At 32.7% G+C, this 24,742-nt stretch overlaps 2 protein-coding genes across 2 annotated transcripts; both read left to right on the top strand.

Moving 5' to 3' along the window:
- Positions 1-4,656: 4,656 nt before the first annotated feature.
- Positions 4,657-6,281, top strand: LOC125584550. Its single transcript, XM_048753234.1, has 3 exons — positions 4,657-4,818; positions 4,871-5,223; positions 5,279-6,281. The coding sequence occupies exons 1-3, from the start codon at positions 4,657-4,659 to the stop codon at positions 6,279-6,281; spliced, it is 1,518 nt and encodes a 505-aa protein (XP_048609191.1).
- A 10,057-nt stretch (positions 6,282-16,338) lies between these two features.
- On the top strand, positions 16,339-19,145 carry LOC106407727 (WRKY transcription factor 8-like). Its single transcript, XM_013848601.3, has 3 exons — positions 16,339-17,092; positions 17,866-18,009; positions 18,622-19,145. Exons 1-3 carry the CDS (start codon positions 16,638-16,640, stop codon positions 18,974-18,976), a joined length of 954 nt encoding a protein of 317 aa, XP_013704055.1. The 5' UTR covers positions 16,339-16,637; the 3' UTR covers positions 18,977-19,145.
- Positions 19,146-24,742: the final 5,597 nt, after the last annotated feature.

Here is a 24,742-nt window from a genome sequence, read left to right as displayed (position 1 = left end):
AAATATCATTTATAGAAATCTCGACGTTTGTCTCAGTTTCTGAGTTCTTGTCATTTTCTCTTTCTTCTCGAGTTCGTTTTGAACCTTGTTTTTCCTTATATGGAAAAATATTTTCGAAGAAATATGCATTTCTTGATTCCATGACTGTATTTTCATGAATATCTGATATTTCAGATTTATGTACCAGAAATCGATAAGCATTACTGTTATGTGCATATCCGATGAAGATGCAATCCACTGTTTTAGGTCCAATAGTGACCTTCTTTGGTGGTGGTACCGCAACTTTTGCCAGGCACCCCCACACTTTGAGGTATTTATACGAAGGTAAATTACCTTTCCATAATTCATATGGAGTTTTGCCAGTTATTTTGTGTGGAATTTTGTTGAGGATATAATTAGTGGTAAGCAACGCTTCCCCCCACATGTTCTGGGGTAACCCAGATTCCTGCAACATAGCATTCATCATCTCTTTTAGAGTTCGATTTTTGCGTTCAGCAACTCCATTAGATTCTGGTGAGTAAGGAGCTGTAGTTTGATGGATTATTCCATGTTCTTTACAAAATGCATTGAATGGACCATCATACTCGCCTCCTCTGTCGCTTCTAACTACTTTAATAGTTGTTTTAAGCTGATTTTCGACCTCGAGTTTAAATTCTTTAAATTTTTCTAAGGTTTCATCTTTGCTATGTAATAAATAAACATAACAATATTTTGTGCAGTCATCTATGAAGGTCACAAAGTACTTTTTACCGCCTCTAGTTTGTAAGTATTTTAAATCACATAAATCGGTGTGAATTAAATCTAGAGGTTTATTAGTTCTTTCAACACGAGGTGATGGCGTTTTTGTGAGCTTAGCCTGTACGCATACTTCACATTTTTGTTTACTTGTTTTGCATTTAGGAATTAGATTTAAATTCATTAATCTTTGTATAGATTTGTAGTTTACATGGCCTAATCTTTCATGCCATATATTAAAAGACTCAACCAAATAAGCAACTGGCTCATTCTTATTCATTGAAACTTTTGGAGCTACAACTTTTGGAGTGACTGTCATTACATTCAACTTGACAAGTCCACCCTTAACATACCCCTTCCCAAATACATCCCATTCTTCCTAATCACGAGCTTATCCGCCTCAAAACTTGTGGCGAATCCATTCTTGCTGAGCAAGGTTCCCGAGACCAGGTTCTTCCTCATGTCAGGCACATGCTTCACATTCGTCAGAGTGACCTCATGTCCAGATGTCATCTTCAAAATCACATTGCCGCGTCCTTCAATTTTGGAGACTGCAGTGTTTCCCATCTTGAGCTTCTCCTCAGTCTTGCTTTTCTGATAGGTGCTGAACATCGCCCTATCGGTGCAAATGTGGGTGGTTGCACCAGTGTCATACCACCATTCCTTGGGGTTGTTGCTTTCAACCATGTTGGCTTCAGTCACCACAGCAACGAGATCCTCCTCAGTGAGATTTGCCTGAGCCTTCTCATCCTTGATCTTTTTGCGACACTCAACTGTCTTGTGCCCCACTTTGTGGCAGTAGTGACATTTCCCCTTGAACTTCTCCACATTCGCATTGATCTCAATACCTTTGTTCTTGAAGTTTTTTCCAGAAGCCTTCAAGGCTGCAGCAGTTTTGGAAGGCTTGGCAGGAGAATAGGCGTGTGCCTTTCCTTTGCCTTTGTGCTCAGCCATGTTGACACTGTGCTCCTTTGTACCGACCTTGCAGCAGTTCGGTTTCTGGATTCCATCTGAAGCCTCGTGATGAGCTCCTCGAGCCCCATCTTCTTCTTCTTGTGCTTCAAGTAGTTCTTGAAATCCGCATAGCTTGGAGGAAGCTTTTCAATGAAGCTGAGAGTTGTGAATGTCTCGCAGATGGACATTCCTTCAGCCGCAATTTCATGGCAAATGAGCTGAAGCGCTTCCACCTGATCCATGATGGGTTTTGAATCCACCATTTTGAAGTCGTGGAATTTTGAGACCACATACTTCTGGCAGCCAGCGTCCTCACCTCTGTACTTCTTGTCTAGTGATCTCCATAGCTCTTTCGCCGTGGGAATCTCACAGTAGACCTGGTACAATGGGTCAATGAGGCGACCCAAAATGTAGCCTTTGCAGATGAAGTCGGAATGCACCCATATGTCAACAGTTGCGAGGCTGTGAACATCATCAATCCCGTAAGGCATAAGGGGCTTGTCCTCCTGGAGGAACTTCTCTAGCTTCATCGTTGCCAGGAAGAACAACATCTTCTTCTGCCACGTTTTGAAGCCTTTGCCATCAAATTGGTTTGGCATCAGTCCTTGAGTGAACACACTAGGGACAGTCGGAGGAGTTTGAACTGCCACCGGACCACTTGCAGTTGCTGAAATTGAACCCGTCTGATAAAGACCAGCACCAAATAGGGTACGGCGAGTGGTTTCATCAGCAGCATTCCCCGCAGGGAGGAAAGTGCTTGTTGTTGCTGCAGTGGTTGACGCTGTGATGTTTCCAGCGGTTGTCACGCCAGTTGCTGCAGCGTTGAGTGGAGTCTGAATGACATCCGAGGTGTCCATGGGAGTGGGGGTGTCGTTCTCGTTTGTCATTTTCCTGTAGAGAAAACATGAAAACGGATTAGTACTCCATTCAACAATTAACATATTATTTTAGAGAAAATAATAGTCTAAAATCGATGTTCATTTTTGGTGTTTGAACCAAATCATATCGATATAAGTCTTTGAAAAACGTTTTGCAAACTCGCTTAAAAGCGTTCGCAGAAACCATTTTTATAGACTTAGAATGTTTCACAAACTCGCTTAGGGAAGCGGTTAACGATTCGTTTAGATAGTGTATCATAAACGTTCGCGATATTGCTAGAAAGCAATCCGCAAAGCGTTATGAGATAAATAGGAAACGTTTCGCGCAAGAGCTATAAAGCAAATCGCAATCTCGTTTTCAAAGAACATATAAACGTTTCGCGGATAAGCACATCGCAAATCGCAAACATCGTTTGAATGAAACCATAACAGGTTTGAATGAATCGTATATGAATAAACATTTTGCGGTAGTGCTACAGAGCAAAACGCAAACCGTTTATCAGAAAATTACAAACGTTTCGCGGAAGTGCTAGAAAGCAAATCGCAAACACGTTTCCAAAATCCGTTTTTATAGATCGTTCGTCAAACCGATAAAACGCTTTAGATAGAAAGCGAAGTAAGAGTTAAGATTGTAGAAGCCGTAAAACCGGTTCGAGTTAAACGATAATATAAATACGATGTTAAGGAAAAAATAGACGATTCAAAACCGAAATGGAAACGAAACCATGGAGTCGAGACGAATCTCTTTCCTTAACTCTTAATATTCGCTCCATTAGTGCGACGGATCTGTACGAATATGAGTCCCAGGATAAAACCATGTAAGGTTATCACGCAGCACTCGTGAAGAACCTCTACGAACTAATAATCTACGAAACACTCTCTAGACTTACGCGTAGGAGTTTTTGCTGGTATTTTGCTGTGAAAAAGTTAAGAAATGAATGAAGATGAGAGGCGATATTTAAAGAGACGGAGACGACCCACTTCCCGCAACAGCTGCTGCACGTGGGCGAGAATCTCGCGGAGATCGAGGGAAGTTGAGTTCCGAAACTTCTTCCTCAAGACTCTCTCTTATCTCGTTTAAAAACTTTCGAGAGGATAACATGCATGACGTTTTTATTTTCTAGACAAACTACTTGTCGTTTTAAATAAAATTGTATGCTGTTTTTTCCCGAAATAAATGGCAAAACGTTGGGCTTAACTTGGTCCAAAAAAAGTTGTTCTTATCGGGCCACCCAAGCCCAAGCCCAGCCGGCCGGCCAGACGGTGGCGGCGCGCGCGTGGGGAGCCATCTCTTCCTCTAAGCCGTTTGAAACATGATAAGTGTAATAGCATATATATACAACTCATCCTTGGCTCTTGTAATCGATGTGGGATGTTTCCCAATCCTTCATTAACTTATATCATTTGCTTTGATAACAACTGGCCCATAGGCCCATTTCTTTTCACACTTTCATTAAACTCATTTGGTTTAAATTGATCCAACATGAAGCACAGTTCGGCACGTTTGTTACTAATTTTTATAACAAAACACAAAGAGTTAGAGAAAGAGGCCTTTGAGCTATGGAAACGGGTAATCATCTCCTTGAAATGAGATTTTGTTATCCGTTTTACCTCTCATGGGATGAAATTGATCGGAATTCTTTAGTTTGTAGAGAAGAAACGTGTGTCTGCAATATGTGTTTACATATATATTTGAATAGGATGGTAACTTAAATAAAATATATAGTTAGATATAAGTAAGACTGGCTTGAGAGTTGTCGGTTTAAAACAAACAACTAAAAACCGGATGATCCACATATATATTTTTGGGTAGTTTGAAGGTCAGATTATCTATATATATATCCATATATAGCAAGTTGATCAAAAAAAAATCCATATATAGCACATAAAACATTCAAGGCAGAACTTAACAAATAGCGTGCAAGTAAGGAATAGAAAGCGCTTCACGCGCCCCCAGTACACGATCTCAGAGGTGAAACCCTAAAAGAAAACCGCAGCTCCGTTCCTCGACGACTTCACCGGCGTAGCCTTTGCCGGAGGGTCCCCACTGCTGACGTCCTCTCTCTCTCCTCCTCTCTTTCAAACTACCATGGAATCTATGAATGAAATCTCGTCGTCAACTCCGCCGAACTCCAAAGACAAGATGATGGAGCTTCCACCGTCGACTTCAGGAGCTTCTTTGGGATCGTCTCTGGCTCTTGATTGCGCCAGTGGTCCAAAGTCACTGCATCTCCAAGGAAGCAAAGCTGGGGCCTCTCTTCCCTGTGCTGACTCTGCTGGTCTCCAACACTCCATCGTCTCAGATTCCTTTTACCACCCCTTCTCTGCCTGGCCTTAACTCCCATGTCTCCAACCCACCTCCGCCGTCTCAGGTTGTCGTTAACTCTGCTCCTTCGTCTCAGTTTTCAACAGAAGAAGCAAGAGACACACAAGTTCCTCCGTCAAACACTGATTCTGGATCTGTTTCTATCCAAGCTGAGACTACTACTCAATTTGTGCCTTTTTTAGGTTCATGGGCTAAACCGCTCATTTTCAAACCTCTTGCTACTCCTCCTGACCCAAGTACGCCAAGAGAATATGACTCTGTGGGAAATCAGCTGGCTTCTCTTTGGCCATCTCTTAATAATGAGATCTTGAACAAGAAACAAAAAAGCAAGTATCCTACCAGAACTTAAAGCAGATTGAACACTCCGATTCCCTTGGGCTGCAAGATTAAGTCCTCAGTCTCGCAATCTGTTCCGGACCGCTTCACCTACGTACAGATTTGATGGTACACCAGAGGTATCAATCCCTTCTAAAGTTCTTAAATTAGGACATGAGAACAAGGATGAGTATATCATAGGCAAATTCCATAGGTGTTCTTTACCTCCGGGTGGACTTGTTCATGCTGTAGCTAATAAGATTTGGGGAAGAAGCTGTAAGATCTCTTGCAAAAAGCTGAGTGAGTCATCCTATATGTTTCATATCCCTCACCAACCTACTCGCCAATGGGTTATTCAAAGAGGAGTTTGGCATATTGATGATTGTTTGCTTTTTGTGTTGCCTTGGACTCCGGAGGGATCCTTTCAAATACCAAAAGTTTCAACTCTTCCGGTATGGGTCACTTTGAAATACATCTCTGATTGCTGCTATTCTAGACTAGGAATTAGTCATGTTGCCTCGGGTCTTGGAGAGCTTATCTTGACACATAAACCTCGTTTGGATCCTACAAACATGGGTGAAGCTAAAGTGCTAGTTGAGATGGAGTTGGATAGAGTTTTTCCAAAGCTTATAGCTCTTGATGATAAGCAAGGTAGTATTTATCTGGTTAAAGTTGAATACACATGGATCCCTTCCACTTGTGAGAGATGTGGCAGCTTAGGTCATAAAGTGAAGAGGTGTCTTATGTCTTCTAAACCTCCAGAAAATTCAGATATCTCAGTGGACGTGACTGCTGACATAGCAATTGTTGATATTGATCACATCTTGCAGCAACAAAATGATGAAACAGTTACAGGAAGTCTCCCTATAACTTCTGCTATGCCTCATGTTGACTCTCAACCGGAGTTGAACATAAACATTCAGGATGTTCCACGCTTGCACTCGGACTTGATAGCGGATTCTCAGGAACCATATGTTTCTACACATGCCCCTATGGAATGCCAAGATATTCAAGTCTCAAAGATCACCACTAGTTCCTCTACCCCACAGGTTCAAGAGGATATAACCAAATAGCATCGCCAACTTTAGCCAAGATTTTATCGCCATTAGTAGATATTAAATCTACTCCTATTTCAGCATCTATCATGGAGACTTCTCCATCCAACATTATCAACAAGGAGGTCCAAAAAACTTTGATTGTTGATCTTTTACACACATCGGCTCAAGCAAGTGGATTTGAGAGTCCTTTTCGGTTCACTGCGTTAGGTGATGTGGAAGAGGCCCCAGATGAACCAATGAACTCGCTCGGTTTGACATGGGGTTTGAGGGAGATTAGACCTCCTATAAAGTTCCAAGATTTGGAAAATAAAACTGCATGAGGGAGAGGTAAGTGCGGTTGTCGCGGCCGTGGTAACACTCGCTAGTAGCTCTTTTTCATTTCTTTTTTGGTTTTGACTCTCTCGTTCCTTGAATGTTTCATAGGTTTGAGATGTTATTCGTCATGAATTGTATTCATGCAAATTTTTTCTCACTAAAAGGTCTACAATCTTATCATGTAAACGTTTTTATTTTAATTGAAAGCCCTTTGTCAAAAAAAAAAATGAATGTTTAGTTTGGCTATCTTTTAAATCTGCCATGCACTATATGTGAAGAAACTTTTAGATTAAAGAATCCGGATCAATTATAAATCAATCACTTAGCTGAATAATGTTAAGTCAATGTATTCATATGGTTCTATTAGAAATTGTATTTAATCCAACTATACTCTTCTGAGGTTTTCCACGACGGTTTACACCAGTTTATACGTTTGTTATTGAACTGTCAAATCATATATATATATATATATATATATATATATATATATATATATATATATACTAGTAGTTTTCCTGCGCTATATGCAGAAACTAGGATAGGCCCGCCCTACGGGCGGGGTATACTTTACTTGTGATTTCGGTTTTTATTTTTTCTTTGATTTGGTGGTTAGTGTTTTAAGTTTGAATTTGCAAGAGATGTGTATAATAGTATTTTTTTTTTTTTTGGTGGTTGTGTTTTAGTATTTTAGGCGAATATGACATTTTAAGTGATGAAGGATATTATATCTATTTTAGTTAATGTTTGATGTTTGCTTATTTTTTTATTTTTATTTGTTCTCAAATATATTTTAATTACATAATACTATTTTAGTTATTTTTTTAATTACATAATACTATTTTAGTTATTTTCTCTTTTTATTAAATTTCTTTATAATGTAAACACATTTTACATTATCTTCGCATATGTCTAAATTTTTCTTTATTTTTTCATTATTCTTATTAGAGATTATAAAGTTGTATTAGCGTGATACGATTTTAATGATTGAAATGGTATACATTTATTAAATGTTTGTTCAATTTTTTTATACATAGTAAGTATTATTCGAGTTTTTATTGTTGTTTTTAGGTTCAATAATCAAAATATTGATTAATTTTTATTTTGTTTATATTGAATGTACCTGTATTTTTAATAAAATTTTATTATTCAGTTTCAGTGTATTATTAGTGATTGTATGAAAAATAGACTTTAGAAGTTTCAGTCGAAGAATAAAAACTGACTTATTTTGTTTTGGTTGGTATACTGAGATTGGACTGTGATGATCGTGTATCTAACCATGTGAGGAAAAATGATTAGGTCCATTCACCAACCTCTGTACCAGTCATGATCTCAGCTTCAAGAATCATGTTAGCATGACCATCATTCTCGTACCATTGCACATAGACCTTGCGTCTGGTTAAGGTTGTAAAAATTTAAAATATAATATATAGTTTTTGGTCTAAATATATATAATATATTTTGAAAAAGCATACACAACATAAACTATTGTTATGTACTCTTATCTGTTGAAAATTTGTCTTATAATAATTAGAAATATTTTCATAAATAAATACATTTATAATAATAAAGTTACATATCTAGCAGAACTTTTATTTTAGTTCTACGTTACTATCAAATAATTAGTCGACAAAGACAAATACTGAACCAAATTGCAGCTAAACCAAAAAAGTAACTTATCTTTATGTATACGCAAAAACCTATCTTCAAACTATCTTCTCCCTTCTCTTCCTTACCTATGATTCCTTCTCTTCTCTCATCTGCTTTGATCTGTGTTTTTTTAAAGTCATACAGCCATCACTGCCAAGCCGTGACCACACCAGCTCCTTGCCACTCAGTCTCTGCCGTCACCATGACCCTACCACCATTTCTCAACCGTGCTATAACAACCTTCATTAGACTCACCATGAAAACTTTGGCATTGACTCAATTTTGTTGCTTTCTATAACTTCTAAAGTACCATTTGATGTGGGACTCGTCATCTCCTACATTAAAAAGATGACAGATACCATATTTTTCTTATTCTTACATGGAATAGCTGAGCAGCATCATGAGGCTGAAGATGGAGAAGTAGCTGCAACAACAAAAAAGAGTATCTTTTAAGCATCCATATTTTTTGCTTTGGTGTAAAACAAAGAGAAGTCTCATGTCGACCTGTTTCTGAATGAATGGAGGAAGATATCCAAATATCCTCCAGCATATGACCAAGGTAAGAGTTGAGCAGAAATCTTGGAAGCAACTACACCTTGCAGAAGGAGCCCAAGAACTTCTTGCATCACAAAAGGTCAGATTAGAGATGACTCATGAGATATAATATTAAAAAGGAACATATGTTTACAATATCAATCTCGGTTCGGTGATCAACCAAGTGATTGATGTTAACATTTCTGCCAAAATAATTAGATCTTTTATAAATATAGCTAAAGCCATAAGATAGCACATAACTTAAAATCGAATAATACGAAGTAGAAGGGAAATTCGTAATGGATACTTGTTACAAAGAAACAACTCAAATGTCAATAAAGAGAAAATAAACAATATATATTGTCAGGAGCGCTTGTACTTTATGAACTCAGTAACGCAAAGAAACCACCGCCAAAACAATGATCTATTTGTTTGATTTTTTTATAGGAACATGCTAATCACCATGAAGGTAATAAGTGGACAAATATACTAAATTCACATAATGAAAACGAATAAGCAAATAAAATATTATATTGTAAGTTGATGTTATGTAATGCTAGCTGGATTATTCCCAAAGAAAATAAACAATATCATTTTTGCAAAATAATTCGATTTTTAATAATTGTAGATAAAATTATAAGCTATCACAAAACATGAAATAATAAATATGGAAATACCAAATGCATACTTGTCCATAAGAAAAAAAAAACTTTATTATTATTGAGAAGGGATATCTGCCTTCCCACTTATGCCTTCCGTGCCTTCTTAGACTTAGCAGATGGTCCTGCGGACTTGCTACATCCACCACCCTCCATCTTACGTCTCACCAAGCCAGCACCGTTGTTGTCATCTCCATTGTCATCGTCACCACCCTATCGAATGAAAACGTTAAATTTATACAAAGCAGAAACGGTAGTGGAGAATATAAGAGTATTACATCTTCAACGAACTCAGGCTGTGGCGCACGTTCACCCTCGCCGAGAATGCGTGAGATGGTAAAGCTTTGATGATTTTCTGTGAAATTGTATGGGCCCACCTTCACCTGAAACGTGTATGACTTTCCTTCCATGTCTCGAACAAACGGAGGAGCATCAGTTTCTTCGGGGTTGACATCATCACCAGCCTGCATTTACAATGGTACGATTCATTGAGTAGATATTCAACTGACAAATAAAGCACAATATAAAATAACGTACCACGAGGTTGGCAGCTTCATGGGCTCTCATGTTATGGAGCTTCGCAATAACTCCATCAAAGGCAACAAACAAACCCTCACCAGTCTCGTCTGCGATTGACATCTCGACACGGTATCTAGTGCATATAAAATTTTCAAATCACACAGTTAGTTAAACGTAGATGATTAAGCTGCTTAGGGTCAGTACATACCGAAAAACCAACTGCACTGGTGGTGTTGCAAGACAGACACGTGAGAGATGAGACAGACCGTTGGAGTTTCTTGAAACATTTTGAACAGGAAACATAGCACCACCCCTTGTCCAATTTGACTCCAGTCACCTTTCCGGCACAAATGAAATCAATTTTCTGCATTGTTATAAAGTCGGATTAGGAATGATAAATCACATTTGATAAAGGACATGACAATCATGCTAACGAACCTGAGACGTAGCAGTGACGACAAAATCATTGAGCTCAGATATACTCAGCTTCTCCACCTTAGCATAACTCTTTAGCAGCGGAGCTACTGGCGGGAGCCCAGTGTCTTGCTCAACCAACCTGTTTACGAAGATAACAATGTCCTTAGGCACTCCCATGCACAGTTCGGAAATACTATAATCAGGATGTTTAAAAGCAATGACACGCAAAATGATACCTGTAAAACAATTGTTCCCCTGCATCTGTTTGCTTGTCGAAATAGATGTGTGTGCCGGATGTGGCGTTCAAAAACAGACGCCCTGCATTATAAGTCGAGTATGAATGATATCGACATCATTTCAGGGCTAGACATGTTTGTATCACACTGGTTGCTTACCTCCCACAATCTTCGGGTTCACACTGGTTGCAACGACAACCCTTGGATCCACTCCCATCTGCTCCAGCTGATTATGAATCTTAACAGCCTGAGCGTCAAAGAGGCTCATAGTCACAGATGTGTCACTGCATCATTGGAAGGCAGAACAGTAAGATGAACGTATTTAGGAAATACAAAACAACTGTGAAGATACTGAAGCTCATAAAAACTTACTTCTCCATCCTAATGGTCGCCATGACACGATTATTGTCCTGAGGAGGGTCAGTGATCGTACTCTTGACAGCAGTAATCTCACCAATAAGATTTGTGAGCAAAAGACTATCAGATATCCTTATATATGTAATCAGAAGAGATAATAAGAGGAGCATTACCCGGTAATTGATTGTTGGAGTTAGCAAGACCAAGCATCTCACTGTAGTTACGGAACAGGAATGATTCAAGAGGTATCGGAACGGCTGGTTCGGCGACCTTCTTGAAAGAGGTGGAGTCGGTAAACCGGATTAGTAGAGAAGAGTCTGACAGGCGATAATTCTGGTTACAACGTGTGACTTCAAAATCGGTTAACATTAACGGTAGCCGGCATCATGGTTGACTGAAAATGAAACAAAACACAACTATGATTAACAAAAAACGGTGAGCAGAACGAAAGCGCCACAGAATCGATTTAACATATAAATATCTATCAAATCTGACGCGAGGACATCTAACAAATGTCATATAATTATCTAACAAATCTTATACAATTATCAATAAAAGCCGACGTGAAGAAACTGACAAACCTCATATAATTATCTAACAAATATTACATCTATAAATCTAACAAATGTAAACTCAAGGCAGTGGAGTTGTGAACCGAGTAATTAAATATTTAAATCATAATCAGCGAAAACTAAAAATTATTATCCAACAAATCTTGTAAAATTATCAATAAAAGCCGACGTGAAGAAACTGACAAACCTCATATAATTATCTAGCAAATCTTACATCAATAAATCTAACAAATGTAAACTCAAGGCAGTGAAGTTGTGAAACGATTAATTAAATATTTAGATCATAATCAGCAAGAACTAAAAATTTGATCGCCGTGCTTTTAATATGGATTCGAGAGGGCGGGTACGTGAAGAGATTCTATCGGAAAAACAAAACCAATGGCAGATCTAAAACATAACCTGAGAGTCGAGCAAGAGCATGTCGACGCCCATGAGTTCTCCACCACGGCAGACGTTTCTAGCCTCCCGGAAGCAAAGCAAGCGCACTTCGACGGTGGAGGAGGAGCCACCAGACTGGAGATCGGAGAGGAGAACCAAAACGTTAGCCATAGCACTGGCTTTTTTTTTTCAGAAGAATTTAGAACGAAAGTGATGTAGTATCTGAGAAGAACAGAAGATACCTTCTTATAGTCGTCTCAAACGCATCGCACATCAAATATCGCATTGCATCCAGATCGTGGTTGATAGATTAATGGAGGGATTAAAGACACTCGTTCAGTTTATGAGGTCTTGCGATGGAGGAGATGGAAGGTCAGCTGCGCAAGGAGAGAAACGATTCAATCTGGAGACGAAACAAAACAACCACCGTAAACCTAATTCAAAACACTGTGTATTGTACAATCTTGTATTGCATGGGCTAAATAGCAAGGCCCAACAAAACAACGCGTCATATAAAGCACGGACTAAATAACGCGCTGCGTTTAAATGCTTGGACACGTGGCGAATAGTACTGAATCTATTTGTTGCGCTGGCAGCCTAAAAAGAGAGTTGTCTTCTTCTTTATGTTATAAGATATAAGATAATAATTTTAAATATAATACATTTTTTTAATTTCAAAAAAAAATTTCTACTTGAACATTATTAGTTTAATATTTAAATTTTAATGGTTTAAAAATCATAGACATATTTTGTGTAGTCTTATTTCTTTTGATTTGATTTAACTATTTTAGTTATATTTTGTTTAAATTTCAATAAAGTTAATATTACATTATTATAAAAAAAATTTGTAATTAAATATTATATTTAATGAGTATTTATATATATATATATATAGTATCATCGAATTTTAATAAATTTGAGATTTTTTTAGTTAAAATATGCTAAACTTGGAAATCAATTTGTTAATTAACCTAATGAACAAATAAATTTAAATAAACTTTTAATCATTTAGTTATCATTTTTTTAGTAGTATTACTCATAGATGTATTTAGGGTTTATGCTAATTTAATTTTAATCAAAATATTTATATATGACAAAAAAAATATCATCAAAATTTATATAGTTTGGGTCCATGCTCATTGGTTTAATACGGATAGTGAGTTTCTTTCTTTTTTAAAACTTCCTCCAAGTGCTTCAAATATTAACTGCCCGACATGAATAATCATATGACTATCTCAAAGAACAAAGTCCTGCCTTATCATACACCAGATATTGCCTTCAGTGTTATTTTTTATAATTTTGATTAGGTTAGCTTTACCTTCTTCGCATTCAATATAACATTCTACTTTTAATAAGAAATGCAGCTCCAAATAATCACTCATTCCACTCCAATAACATGTCAAAAGACTATGATATCAACATAAAAATTACTCACAACCCAATTTTTCCGAACCCAAATATCACAAACCACCTGAATATGGGATCAAATTTTTGTTAAAGAAAACAACATGAAAACAATTTGAAGCCTTCTCAGCATATTAACTCCACAGCTCTTTAATATAGAAACAACTATTTAGTTTTAAATATATTTTATCACATATTATTTCTCTGTACTTTTATTTTAAAACACATTATCTCTCCATATTTATAATTTTCTGAAATACAAAAATCATTATCATACACTTCTCTGCAAATGCAAACCTAAAATACAAACCCAAAATCATACCAAAAATAATAACATATATCACAAGTAAAGAGTATTCCAACCGTAGGCCGACCTTAGTTTCATATATAAATGTCATAAGAAACATCATCTATCATGTAACTTTGCCTACACAGCAGCCTCTCACTTTTAAATGAACCAAATATTTTTAACCCCCAAATATAATAAATAATAATAAAACCGTTCAGACAACGATAGTGAAAGAAAAGTCCTACTCACCAACAAAAAATCTTTAAGAAGTTTGGTGCATCCGTACATATTCCACAAATTTAGTCGTGAATATCAACTGCGAACATGTAAATCTGTGTAAGCTTCGCTTTATTTTGTCTCCTATCAAAATAGAGGTTGAGTGGTATTTGGTAAGTTACAGGCTGATAATATGAGAGAAAATGCACCCTTTTTTTTTTGAGAAAATGAAAATGTACTATAACTTCAAACTAAACATATATATATCTAGTTTCTTATAAAAGCTTCAAGCATATATATGCATTCAAACCTCTTGGATATGAAGATGCGACCGATCATACACAAATAAGGTTTATACATTTGACTACTTTCTGTCAATCTTTATAAAGCCCTTTTTCAAACAAAAAAACCTCGGATAAAAGAAATAGTAAAATGAAAACATTTTTGATGTGTTAGAGATAGAACGTAAAATCAAAAACGTAAGTAGCATTAATTATTGACTTTTAGGTCCACCGATAATCATGACTTAATAGTCACTAATTGCAATATTTGGGATCATCATCGAGAATTTATCAAAGATTGCTACAATTCTAGTTATGTACAATCATTTATTTATATTGTGTTATGAAAATTAGGTACATACAGTATCTAAAAACGTTTTTCATCATTTTCACTTTTTTCAGAAACATCTAAACTATGATTTTGTAAAATGATGTAACCAAGTCTTTATACTATACGGATCCTGCTGCAGTTCGTAATTTGAATTGAAGATCGAGATGCAGAGCAGTACGGGTTGATTATTCACGTATACTTTAGTTTTTTTTTGGTAAAACGTATAATCTTAGTTTAAAGAGTTTTCCATATTTGAATTTCTGAAGAATTGATTACAAAAGAATCACCTATTTAAAAAAATAAAAATAGAAGTGAAAACACATAAGCGTATTAGAACCATGATCAAGTGAGCAGTTCCTTAAGATATTGAATAGTTTTATTTATGTATAAACATTGACTATACAAATGGAAACTGTAAAGTCAAATATAAACTCACTTATCATTGTCTTTTTCTGTTAGGAATCATGTCCCTCTCTCCTTATTTTATTTATTTTTACTTTTAACATATCCTTTTGTTAAATTCTTAAAATAAATATTTTCCAACATTTCTCCTCTTTTACAATCTATAATATATACTCCCTCCATTTTTAATATAAATCGTTTTAGAAAATTTTTTATGTTCCAAATTATATGTCATTTTCGGTTTTTTATGTAAAATTTATTAATATTTAATATTATATAATAATATACCTTCTATTTTATTTTTGGTTGATTTGTGGTTAGGTAAATAATTAATGATGTATAAAATATAAAAAATAATAATTTTTTAATCTAGGTGCATAATTCTAAAATGACTTATATTAATAATCGGATGGTTATCGGTTAATGAAAAGTTTGTTGTTGAGCCAAAAAAAAATAAAATAAAAAATAATCGGATGGAGTATTATTTTGTTTTCAAAAGCATTAAATCTATAATAAATTTGACCATATTTCTTCTTCTTCTTTTTTGTCAACCCATATTTCTTCTTTTATTCTTATTTTAATGTTCATTTTACATGCGCGAGGAACGTTCTAATGTGAACTGAAAAGAGATTTGTGCAGCGTGATGACGTTGGTAACCCGTCAGCATTTCAGTATTACTTTCTTTTCCAATAATTTTGAAATTAATTTTGTTACATATTTTGTCGTATTTAATATTTAACGTGTGTTAAAATTTGTTATATTTCTAAAATAAGTTTGACCTCAGTTATAAATCGGAATTCATTTCACTTTTATTTTTCATCAGAAAGCTAATATTAATTTCACAAAATAACGTCTGATATTGATGTTTATTAAGGTCGAGGGAACAATATGCAATAGTCCACCACGTGCCAGGTCATGTGTCGGTTACGGTCAAATGCCGGTGCCACTATCTAACACGTCACATCCTAATAACCTCACAGTATCCGCCTCTGTTATCTTTATTGTTTTGAACTTTTGACTGGCTCTTCCTTCTTCACACAACGATGACCGGAGACTGACTGTTCCCGGTTACCTGTTTAACCATTAGTCATCGGCTTCCTCCACAAGACTGTTCCCGGTTACCTGTTTAACCATTAGTCATCGGCTTCCTCCACAAGACTGTTCCCACCTTCTGGTCTCTTACTTTAATGCCCCCAAAAGAAAAGTGGCATACCAAAAGAACCCCAATTGTACCTCATGCTGATCAAACGTGGGGGCATGCATTGTATAGATAAGAGTCGCAAGGACTTTAAAGAAGTTCAGTTATGGTAAAAATTTCTTTCATAACTCATCATTTTATGTTTATGATGTTCATTTAAGCAACACAGCCAAGTAATGTTTCCTTACTAGACGCCACTTTTGTAACTCTCCATTTGGGAAGTAAAATGCTTTTGGCCAACTCAACTTTATATATATATATATATATATATATTTCGATTTACTTATACTTAAAAAAAAGTCATTCAAATCCGAAACCTTTTAGTCATTCACACCCTAGAACCATTTCATTCAACCTTTTGATTTTTATAAAGTTTTGTTTATAAAAGTCAGATTCTAAAATGCCATTTTTACTGTAAGACATATTAAATAATATATATTTTCAAACGGCATAAATACGAGAAGACCCAAAAGTCTTAACACCGAAGCGTAGACCGACTAAAAAATCATAAACGCAAAAAGTTCGTTTTCTTTTCTTTCTTTCATCTTCTTCAAGCTCTTCTCTTGTTCTTCGTTTTCTCTTCAATTTTTTGGGTTTTGAATCTTTATTTTTCATCATGTCTAATGAAACCAAAGATCTTAACAACTATCACTATACTTCATCGTATAATCATTACAACAACATCAACAACCAAAATATTTTGAATCTCCCTTACGTTTCTGGTCCATCCACTTATAATGCAAACATGATCTCATCACAAATCGGCTACGATCTACAGTTGAGTCCTCAAGGAGTGTACGAATCGGGTTTCGAGCTCTCGCCATCTTCCACCGAGTTTTTTAATCCTTCGTTTGATCAACAAAATGATTTTCACAATGCGTTCAATTATAACACTAGTAACAAGAGTCAAGAAGTTGTTGGTAGCGGTGGTGCAATCATCGAGAGTGAAACTAGGATTTCTGCATCTCCTTCGAGTGAGGCCGATCATCATCACGACGAAGATTCCGGCAAGAGCCTGGGGGAAAGAGAAGCTGACGATGGAGGAAAATATGATCAACGTGCTCAGAAAGTGTAAGTTTCATACGTGTTTATGGTATAGTGAAACTTTTATATATTTGAATAAGATAGAAATGATCACATGAATCGTGCTCGAACTTTTATTTTAGTTTTATTAAAAGATTTTTTCTCTAATCAAATACCAAAACCTTAATTATTTGAATATGTAAAATGCATTTCTCGTTTTTTTGTATTTTCAGGGCCAGTCTAAAATCAATTTCTAGAAAATGACTTATTTACTTAATCAAAACAGATAAAGATTTTTCAGTAGGAAACTATATAGAGGATTAAAATATCATAAAATGACACCTTTTAGAATATCGTAGGGATTTTTTATGGAACTAAATATGCTTGTGAAAAGGTAATTTAACGTTAAATATGTTTAGCTAGAATGCTAATTATATATATTTGAACGAACGGCAAAAAAAGTATTTCAATCACAAAAGCCAGTATATGTTTCTGTAATACATGGTTTAATATAATATATACATGTGTGTATGTATATATGACATTCTGATTGTAAAATTGTTTATTCATTATTGCTGAAAAATCCACCCCTTAAATAAAACAGAATGACGAATCCCATTTTGATAGAATATCCACCTAAACTTATTTTATTACATACAAACACGGCCACAAATATATATAGATGTCCTACAAATCATGTGTTGCTTAGCATTATTAACTATATAGTTCAAAGTCAATTGTATGGTACGGTATCATTAATTACAAAACGGTCCATCATAACTAAGCATTCATTTAATTGATCAGTAATATATATGGTTCAGAGTTAAAACAAAGAAGAAAGAGGAGAAGAAGCAAAGAGAGCCACGAGTTTCGTTCGTGACCAAGACCGAAGTTGAACATCTCGAAGACGGCTATCGTTGGAGGAAGTACGGCCAAAAAGCAGTCAAAAACAGTCCTTATCCGAGGTAATTTAACCGGCTATTATTCTTCATTATATCTTGAAGAAATAAATAAGTACAATACCCTACAATAAATTAATGAAATGTTGAGCATATGTAGCTTTTAGTTTTGCCTTTGCCTTTCAAGGTCTTTAAATCATTAGTTTCTACTCGTTTTCAATTTTTGTACGATATTCTTAATAAAAACAAGGAAATTGATGTTTTCATAATCTTTCTTTTTATTTAGAAATCTAAACCAACTTAACCATAATGTTTTTCTTATTTACATCCATACAAGGTCTAAGATTTCATTGTATGTTGTATTTTATGTTAATTAATTGTGAATTTTATATTTCTTGGGTTTTTTTTTCTGATTGTTCACATTCAAATTATCAAATTATATTTCTTAAATATCACTTCCATTGGCATCATCAAAATTTCAATTTTTGATATTATATTAAAAATATATTGATAAAGATGCTTTGGTCAAATCATTTTAGGCAATTTTGCCTGCAGTGCATCGTTTCTTTAGTGATTGGATTTCAAAAAGTCAAACTTGTTTTTATTAGTATTAATTTCATTTTCTAACCGACATTATAAATCAAATGCTAAAACTATATATGTCGATAACGAGAACAGGAGTTACTACAGATGCACGACGCAAAAGTGCAACGTGAAGAAGAGAGTTGAAAGATCGTACCAAGATCCAACTGTCGTAATCACAACATATGAAAGTCAACACAACCACCCGATCCCGACCAGTCGCCGTTCCGCATTGTTCTCTGGACCCGCCACGTCTAATTATAACTCTCCAGTTTCTGATTTCATCATCAATACTCCAAGAAGCTTCTCAAATGATGATCTCCTCCGAGTGCCATACGCTGCTGTGAATGTAAACGCTAATTATCAGCAACAACAAAACCAAGAGTTTCAGAATGACTATGAGCTTTTGAAGGATATGTTTCCTTCAGTTTTCTTCAAGCAAGAACCTTAAAGATATAGTTGTACCATTATATAGAAGCAATATGGAATGCATGATAAGTGATGGTGTTATGTAACTTTGCATGCATATATGTATACTTTTGAGACCATAGGATATAATTAATGTTTAATTGTTAGTCATGGATATGGAGTCTCTTTAGAGCTATTAAAATAAACTTCTTTGAATCCTCTATATATTAAAAGAGAAGCAGTATAACATCTGAAGCAGTCATGTGTCATCACCACAGTGAGTTTTAGAATCCTTAGAAAAATAAATTGATCAATCTTAATATATAATAAACTTTTTATTAAACGAATCATAAATTCATTATTAATAGTTTTCATTCATTCATTAAATAAAAATTACGGAATTGCCTAATGTGCTAAAATATATATGAAAATTAATGTTTTTGAATAATAAAGATTTGATCAAATTTAGTGTATTCTCTTTCATATTTGTTATAGTTTAAATAAGAAAATAAATTAAACAACTACATAAACCATATAATAAAAAAATAGATTTTTATGTGTATGTTATATTTTATTAAAAAAAACAACTATAAATTACTAAAACTATTAAAAGTCGTACATTCAAATTTTTGTGATCCATGGTTAAAATTTTTGTTATGTGAGGTACAAATGATTACAAAATCATATAAGTAAGAAGTCTCATTTAAAAAATATTAAGTGTAAAAAATATATATATATATATATATATATATTAATATCGTTTAAATTAAACTATATACCATATAAAATACATAAATTTTTTAGTTTTGAAATTTTCTTTGGACAAAAAATTTCTGTAAAATCTTTGAACGAATATTGACAACTTTATATTTAAATTTGAAACTTAGTCTTGAAATTTTTTAAAATTTTATAAATTACTAAAACTATTAATCACACAATGAAAATTTTGTTATCAGTGATTAAAGTTTTTGGTTATAAAAATATACAAATGATCAAAAACTATATGAGTAGAAAGCATCAATTAATATATATATCAATATTTAAAATACACTATATATATGTTAATGTTAATGTCAATTAAATTTAATTACATACAATATAATATAAAATAGAAAAAGTGATTGTTTGGATTAGTGAAATTTATTTATGTGTTCACACCAAATTAATTATATATGTAATAGTTACTGGATTTTTAATTATTCAATATATCTATTACTTCATAAATATATTAAAAAACATATAATACATAAAAATAGTATATATAATGTTCATCCTGCACAAAGCGGGGGTCTTAACCTAGTAGTGTTCTTATATGAAAAATCCTTGATATGGATCTCTCCTTTTCATTACTTGATTTATATACCAACCAACTAATGAGAAAAAAGACATGCCTCCGGATCTAAATATAGTCAAACAAATTAATCTTTTTTGGTACTTGAAAGTAAATTAAGACTAGACAGATATATCAAACTCGAATATGTTTGACCATCTCACCTAAAATAGAGAATATATGAATTTTAAATTAAAACTAGATTTCCACCCGCACAACCGTGTGGATATATATTTTCACATTTATATATAGATATATGTTTTACATAATTATTATATATTTTTAATGTTACTCACATATTTAAATATTTGTATAATTATGCCAAATAGAATAATTTTATAGTTTTCATGCTGTAAATTAAAATCATCACATATATATGTTGCTTATTATATATTTGTCCTATTGAATTTGCGTTTGATTACTAAACTAAATTTTTTAATGCATGAAATAACATATATGAAAACAATTTTGTATTTAATTTATTATAATCATGATCCGTAATTCAAATCACTAGATTTTTTTAGTAATTTTTTAATGTTTATTAATTTTATATAATAAATTACGGTATATTAAAAAAGTTTAAGATAAGTTAAATTTTTATACATGTATTATATATTTTACTAATATTAACCCATTCTACCAACATATTATATTTTTAGCATATATTTTATATTTATGAAAATAAAATATGTTAACTTATCAATTTAAAATAATTTTATCATATTTTGTTCAATATAAAATTTTTATTTTAAAATGATAGATATTATTATAAAATTGATAAAATAGGATATAATTTTATTCTTTTAGTAACATTTCATTACTAATTACAAAATTAGTTTGAAAATATTTATATTCAATTTATGACAATTAAGATCTTATTATAATCTTTTTCAAGAGATTTGTTAGAATTTTAATTTTTTTTTAAAGAAATTAAAAGATATAAAAGATATTATGATTAAAGTAGTTAAAAATATTATATATATTAGCATTAGTGATATACATTTAATAGAAAATTTAAATGATGGTCCAAATAAAAATATCACTCATCATTAAAGCATGATTTTTATTTTATTAGAAAACAAATTTGAAAAATTTAAAATAGAAATAAATATTTATTTCTAACAAAATATTTAAAAATTATTAGTAAATGTATTTTTGAAATTAATCAATTTCATTTTATTTAAATTTTCGTTTATAAACCAAAACTATATTTAATTTTAATTTCTAATTATATTTTATGATAATTTAAATTAAACTAACTAATTTTCGAAAGTAAATTTAAAAAGATTCTAAGAAGATTTTAAAAAGATTTTGTTACAACATTTTAAATATATTCATTTGTATTTCAAATAAAAAGATAAAAATATTAAAAGATATAATAATGAACTTATGTAAAATATGATATTTTCTAGGAATGGTCCAAACTAAAAAAATCACACATGAAAAAAAGTCATGACTTCTGTTTTAATATATTAGATCCTTTTTATACTTTTAAGCTTCTAACATATATTGTATGCAATGGGTGATTAGCACGGGGAATGGCTACGCTTCTGGTATATAACGAGTTTGATAGGGGCAGATACATATATCTATCTAATTAAAACTCAAGTTCAAAATAGGATTGTTTGGTAATGTGGATAGTAGTTAAAAAAATAGTACTGTTTGAAAACATGGATAATATTAAGTTAGAAAAAAAAGATAATGGGCTTATGCTAATAAAAAAATTGAAAGTCCATTACATTATATTAAAAACTAATAGGTATATGTAACTTGATATATATATTCAAATCAAAATAATAACTTAAAATTGATTTATATCAAAAATTCATTCAAAAATATACATATATTCAAAATTTGATTTTTACTAATATATTTTCCAGTAACTATTATAAAAATGTTTTCAATATATTTAATAATAATACAATACAAAGCCCAATTTCAAACACCAACTTAAATTATGGTTTTTATATTTCATATTAAATTTTAAAATATAATATATGTGATTATTTATATGATTGTACGTATGAAATATTATTAATTATAAGAAAACTTATTTGATGGTACGTATAAAATACGATTAATTATATGATAACACATATTTTGTAACCTATGATAACATATATATATATAATAGTGATTATGGGTGGGCGTTCGGGTTCGTTTTTGGGTCTTTTTGGGATTTCGTGTTCAGTTCAGATCTTTGAGGATTTGGTTCTGATTTGGATAACCAATTTAAATAGGTTTGGTTTAAATATTTGGATAGAGAATTAATAATTATTTAAGTATTTTTGAAGCTTTGAGTATTTTTTAACTATTTAAGATATTTACGTTTAATTAGTTGTATATATTTTCAAGCATTTATGCGAACTTAAAAGTATCATATATATTCTGGATGTTTTTATATATATTAAAAATAATTCGGTTCAGATCGGATTAGGTTTCAATTATTCAAATACCAAAATTTTGAATAATTCGGATATTTAATCAATTATGGTTCGGATTTAGTACTACTTGTTTGGATTGGGATCGGATCGGTTTGATTCTTCGAATTTGAATTTTTTGCCCAACCCTAAATAGTGACATAAAAAGCAAATAGCATCATACATCATTTTTTTTTAAAATACACCCGCACGGGTGTGCGGATTAAAATCTAGTCAATACTATTAAAACAGAAGACCCTTTTTTGAAGTGCCCTCCTGATTCAACAATATTTAAAAGACAATGCCACTGGATTATTTTTAAACTATGATTTTAATTAAATATTTTCTTTTTTATTTTTATTTTCTATAAATCTCAGATAACCACCTCCTAATTCCGTGTGATCTTTTTCCACTACTTTAGTTGATTTACCATTTGTAATTATAATTTAAATATAACTTTCCTATCCTTGCTATATAAATTAACATATATCGAATGTCTATAACCTTTGGTTAACCCGGTTTTTGTAAATTTGTGCGTGCAAACCAACTGTGTATATATCTATGCTTTAGAGGAAAGTTTACAGAAGGCAGAGAAAGATAAAAATATAGAGCTTTGACTCAAACAGGGGAATACAAGGTCACAGAATCTAATGAGAATTGAAAATGTTGGTCACACAAAACCTACGACAATATGTTCCTCGAGCTACGATATTTTATACACGAACTTTGTGTTTTAGTTTGTTTGCTTGGTTTTGATTAGATTTTTTACTTTGGCTTTTCTCTGCAAGCTTCAACACTTACAATTGCTTATTCAGATACAGACGAAACTATAAACTAGCTATGGTCTGTTTTTTTTTTTTTCAAATTCATGACTTTATTTAAAAATATTAAGTTGAATTTTTTTAACAGTTGGGTATAAAAAATAACATCTTTTGAATACATTTGTATATACAAAATTCCAATATTTCTATAAAATAATGAGATTAACAATAAGATTTTTTTTTTGTAACTGATTAACAATAAGATTTTGTTGTTGTAACTTAATAGATCTCGAAAACCAAAAATAGTATATTGTTGTAACTTAATATATCTCAAATAATCTATATCCCTAGAATATTTCTAATTATAAACAATTTTAATATATTTACTATCCTATTAATTTTCTAGCGATAAGAAATATATAAATATCGAATCAAACACAACAAATATAATCATTCTAAACCTTCAAACGCTCTATACCCTGATCTACACTTATGAATTCTGTTATCAAAACCTTTCAAATATGCATGGAGAGATCGGGTGAAAGTGGTTCATACATGACAGAAATGTGAATGGTTCCTATTTCTCTAAACCCAAAGAGCTAAAACCAAACTGAAAATCAAACGGGTATCCAAATATTAAACATTATATAATATTAATTTATATTTGTACAGAATATAATTTACTAATAAAAATATCCACCCCCCCCCCTCCTCCACCCAAATTACATGAATTACCTGGTTTTCAGTGTAACTCAGGTTTTTTTTTTGCGTTTTTTTGGATTTTTTGCTTTAAATCCAAATTAAACCCTAACTATTTTAATTCGGCTCACTTCGGTTTTAATAAAAAATAAAAACCCGACTCGAACTACAGATCACCCAAATTGATCTGATTCGAAAAATGCATGGTTCTCCTAAACGGATCCTAACACCCCAACCCCAATAACTTGAAAACTGAATAACCCTAACTGAGACGAACTTTAAACCTGAATGCCTATCACTATGAAAAGTTAAAATAAATTACTCTCGGTTAAGTATGTCAAAACTCAAAAAAATAAAATTCACACCAGAAATTAGTAACTGTTAAATCAAAAAATTTAACCAAAATATGAAAGCGCGGGTCAAAATCTAGTATACTATTAAAACATGATACACTTCAGTTTTTTTCTACTAATTTTCTATACTTTTACCTTTCAGTCTAAACCGTATTTTTCATTAAAGGTATTTTGAACTTTCGTATAATTACCGGTTCTGGTGGTATAAGTACCAAGATTTTATCAAGATATATCTATATTCAAAAA

This window comes from Brassica napus, chromosome A2, assembly GCF_020379485.1.
Source record: "Brassica napus cultivar Da-Ae chromosome A2, Da-Ae, whole genome shotgun sequence".
Classification (NCBI taxonomy): domain Eukaryota; kingdom Viridiplantae; phylum Streptophyta; class Magnoliopsida; order Brassicales; family Brassicaceae; genus Brassica; species Brassica napus.
Note: the sequence above shows the minus strand (reverse complement) of the source record. Positions and strands in the feature narration are given on the sequence as shown.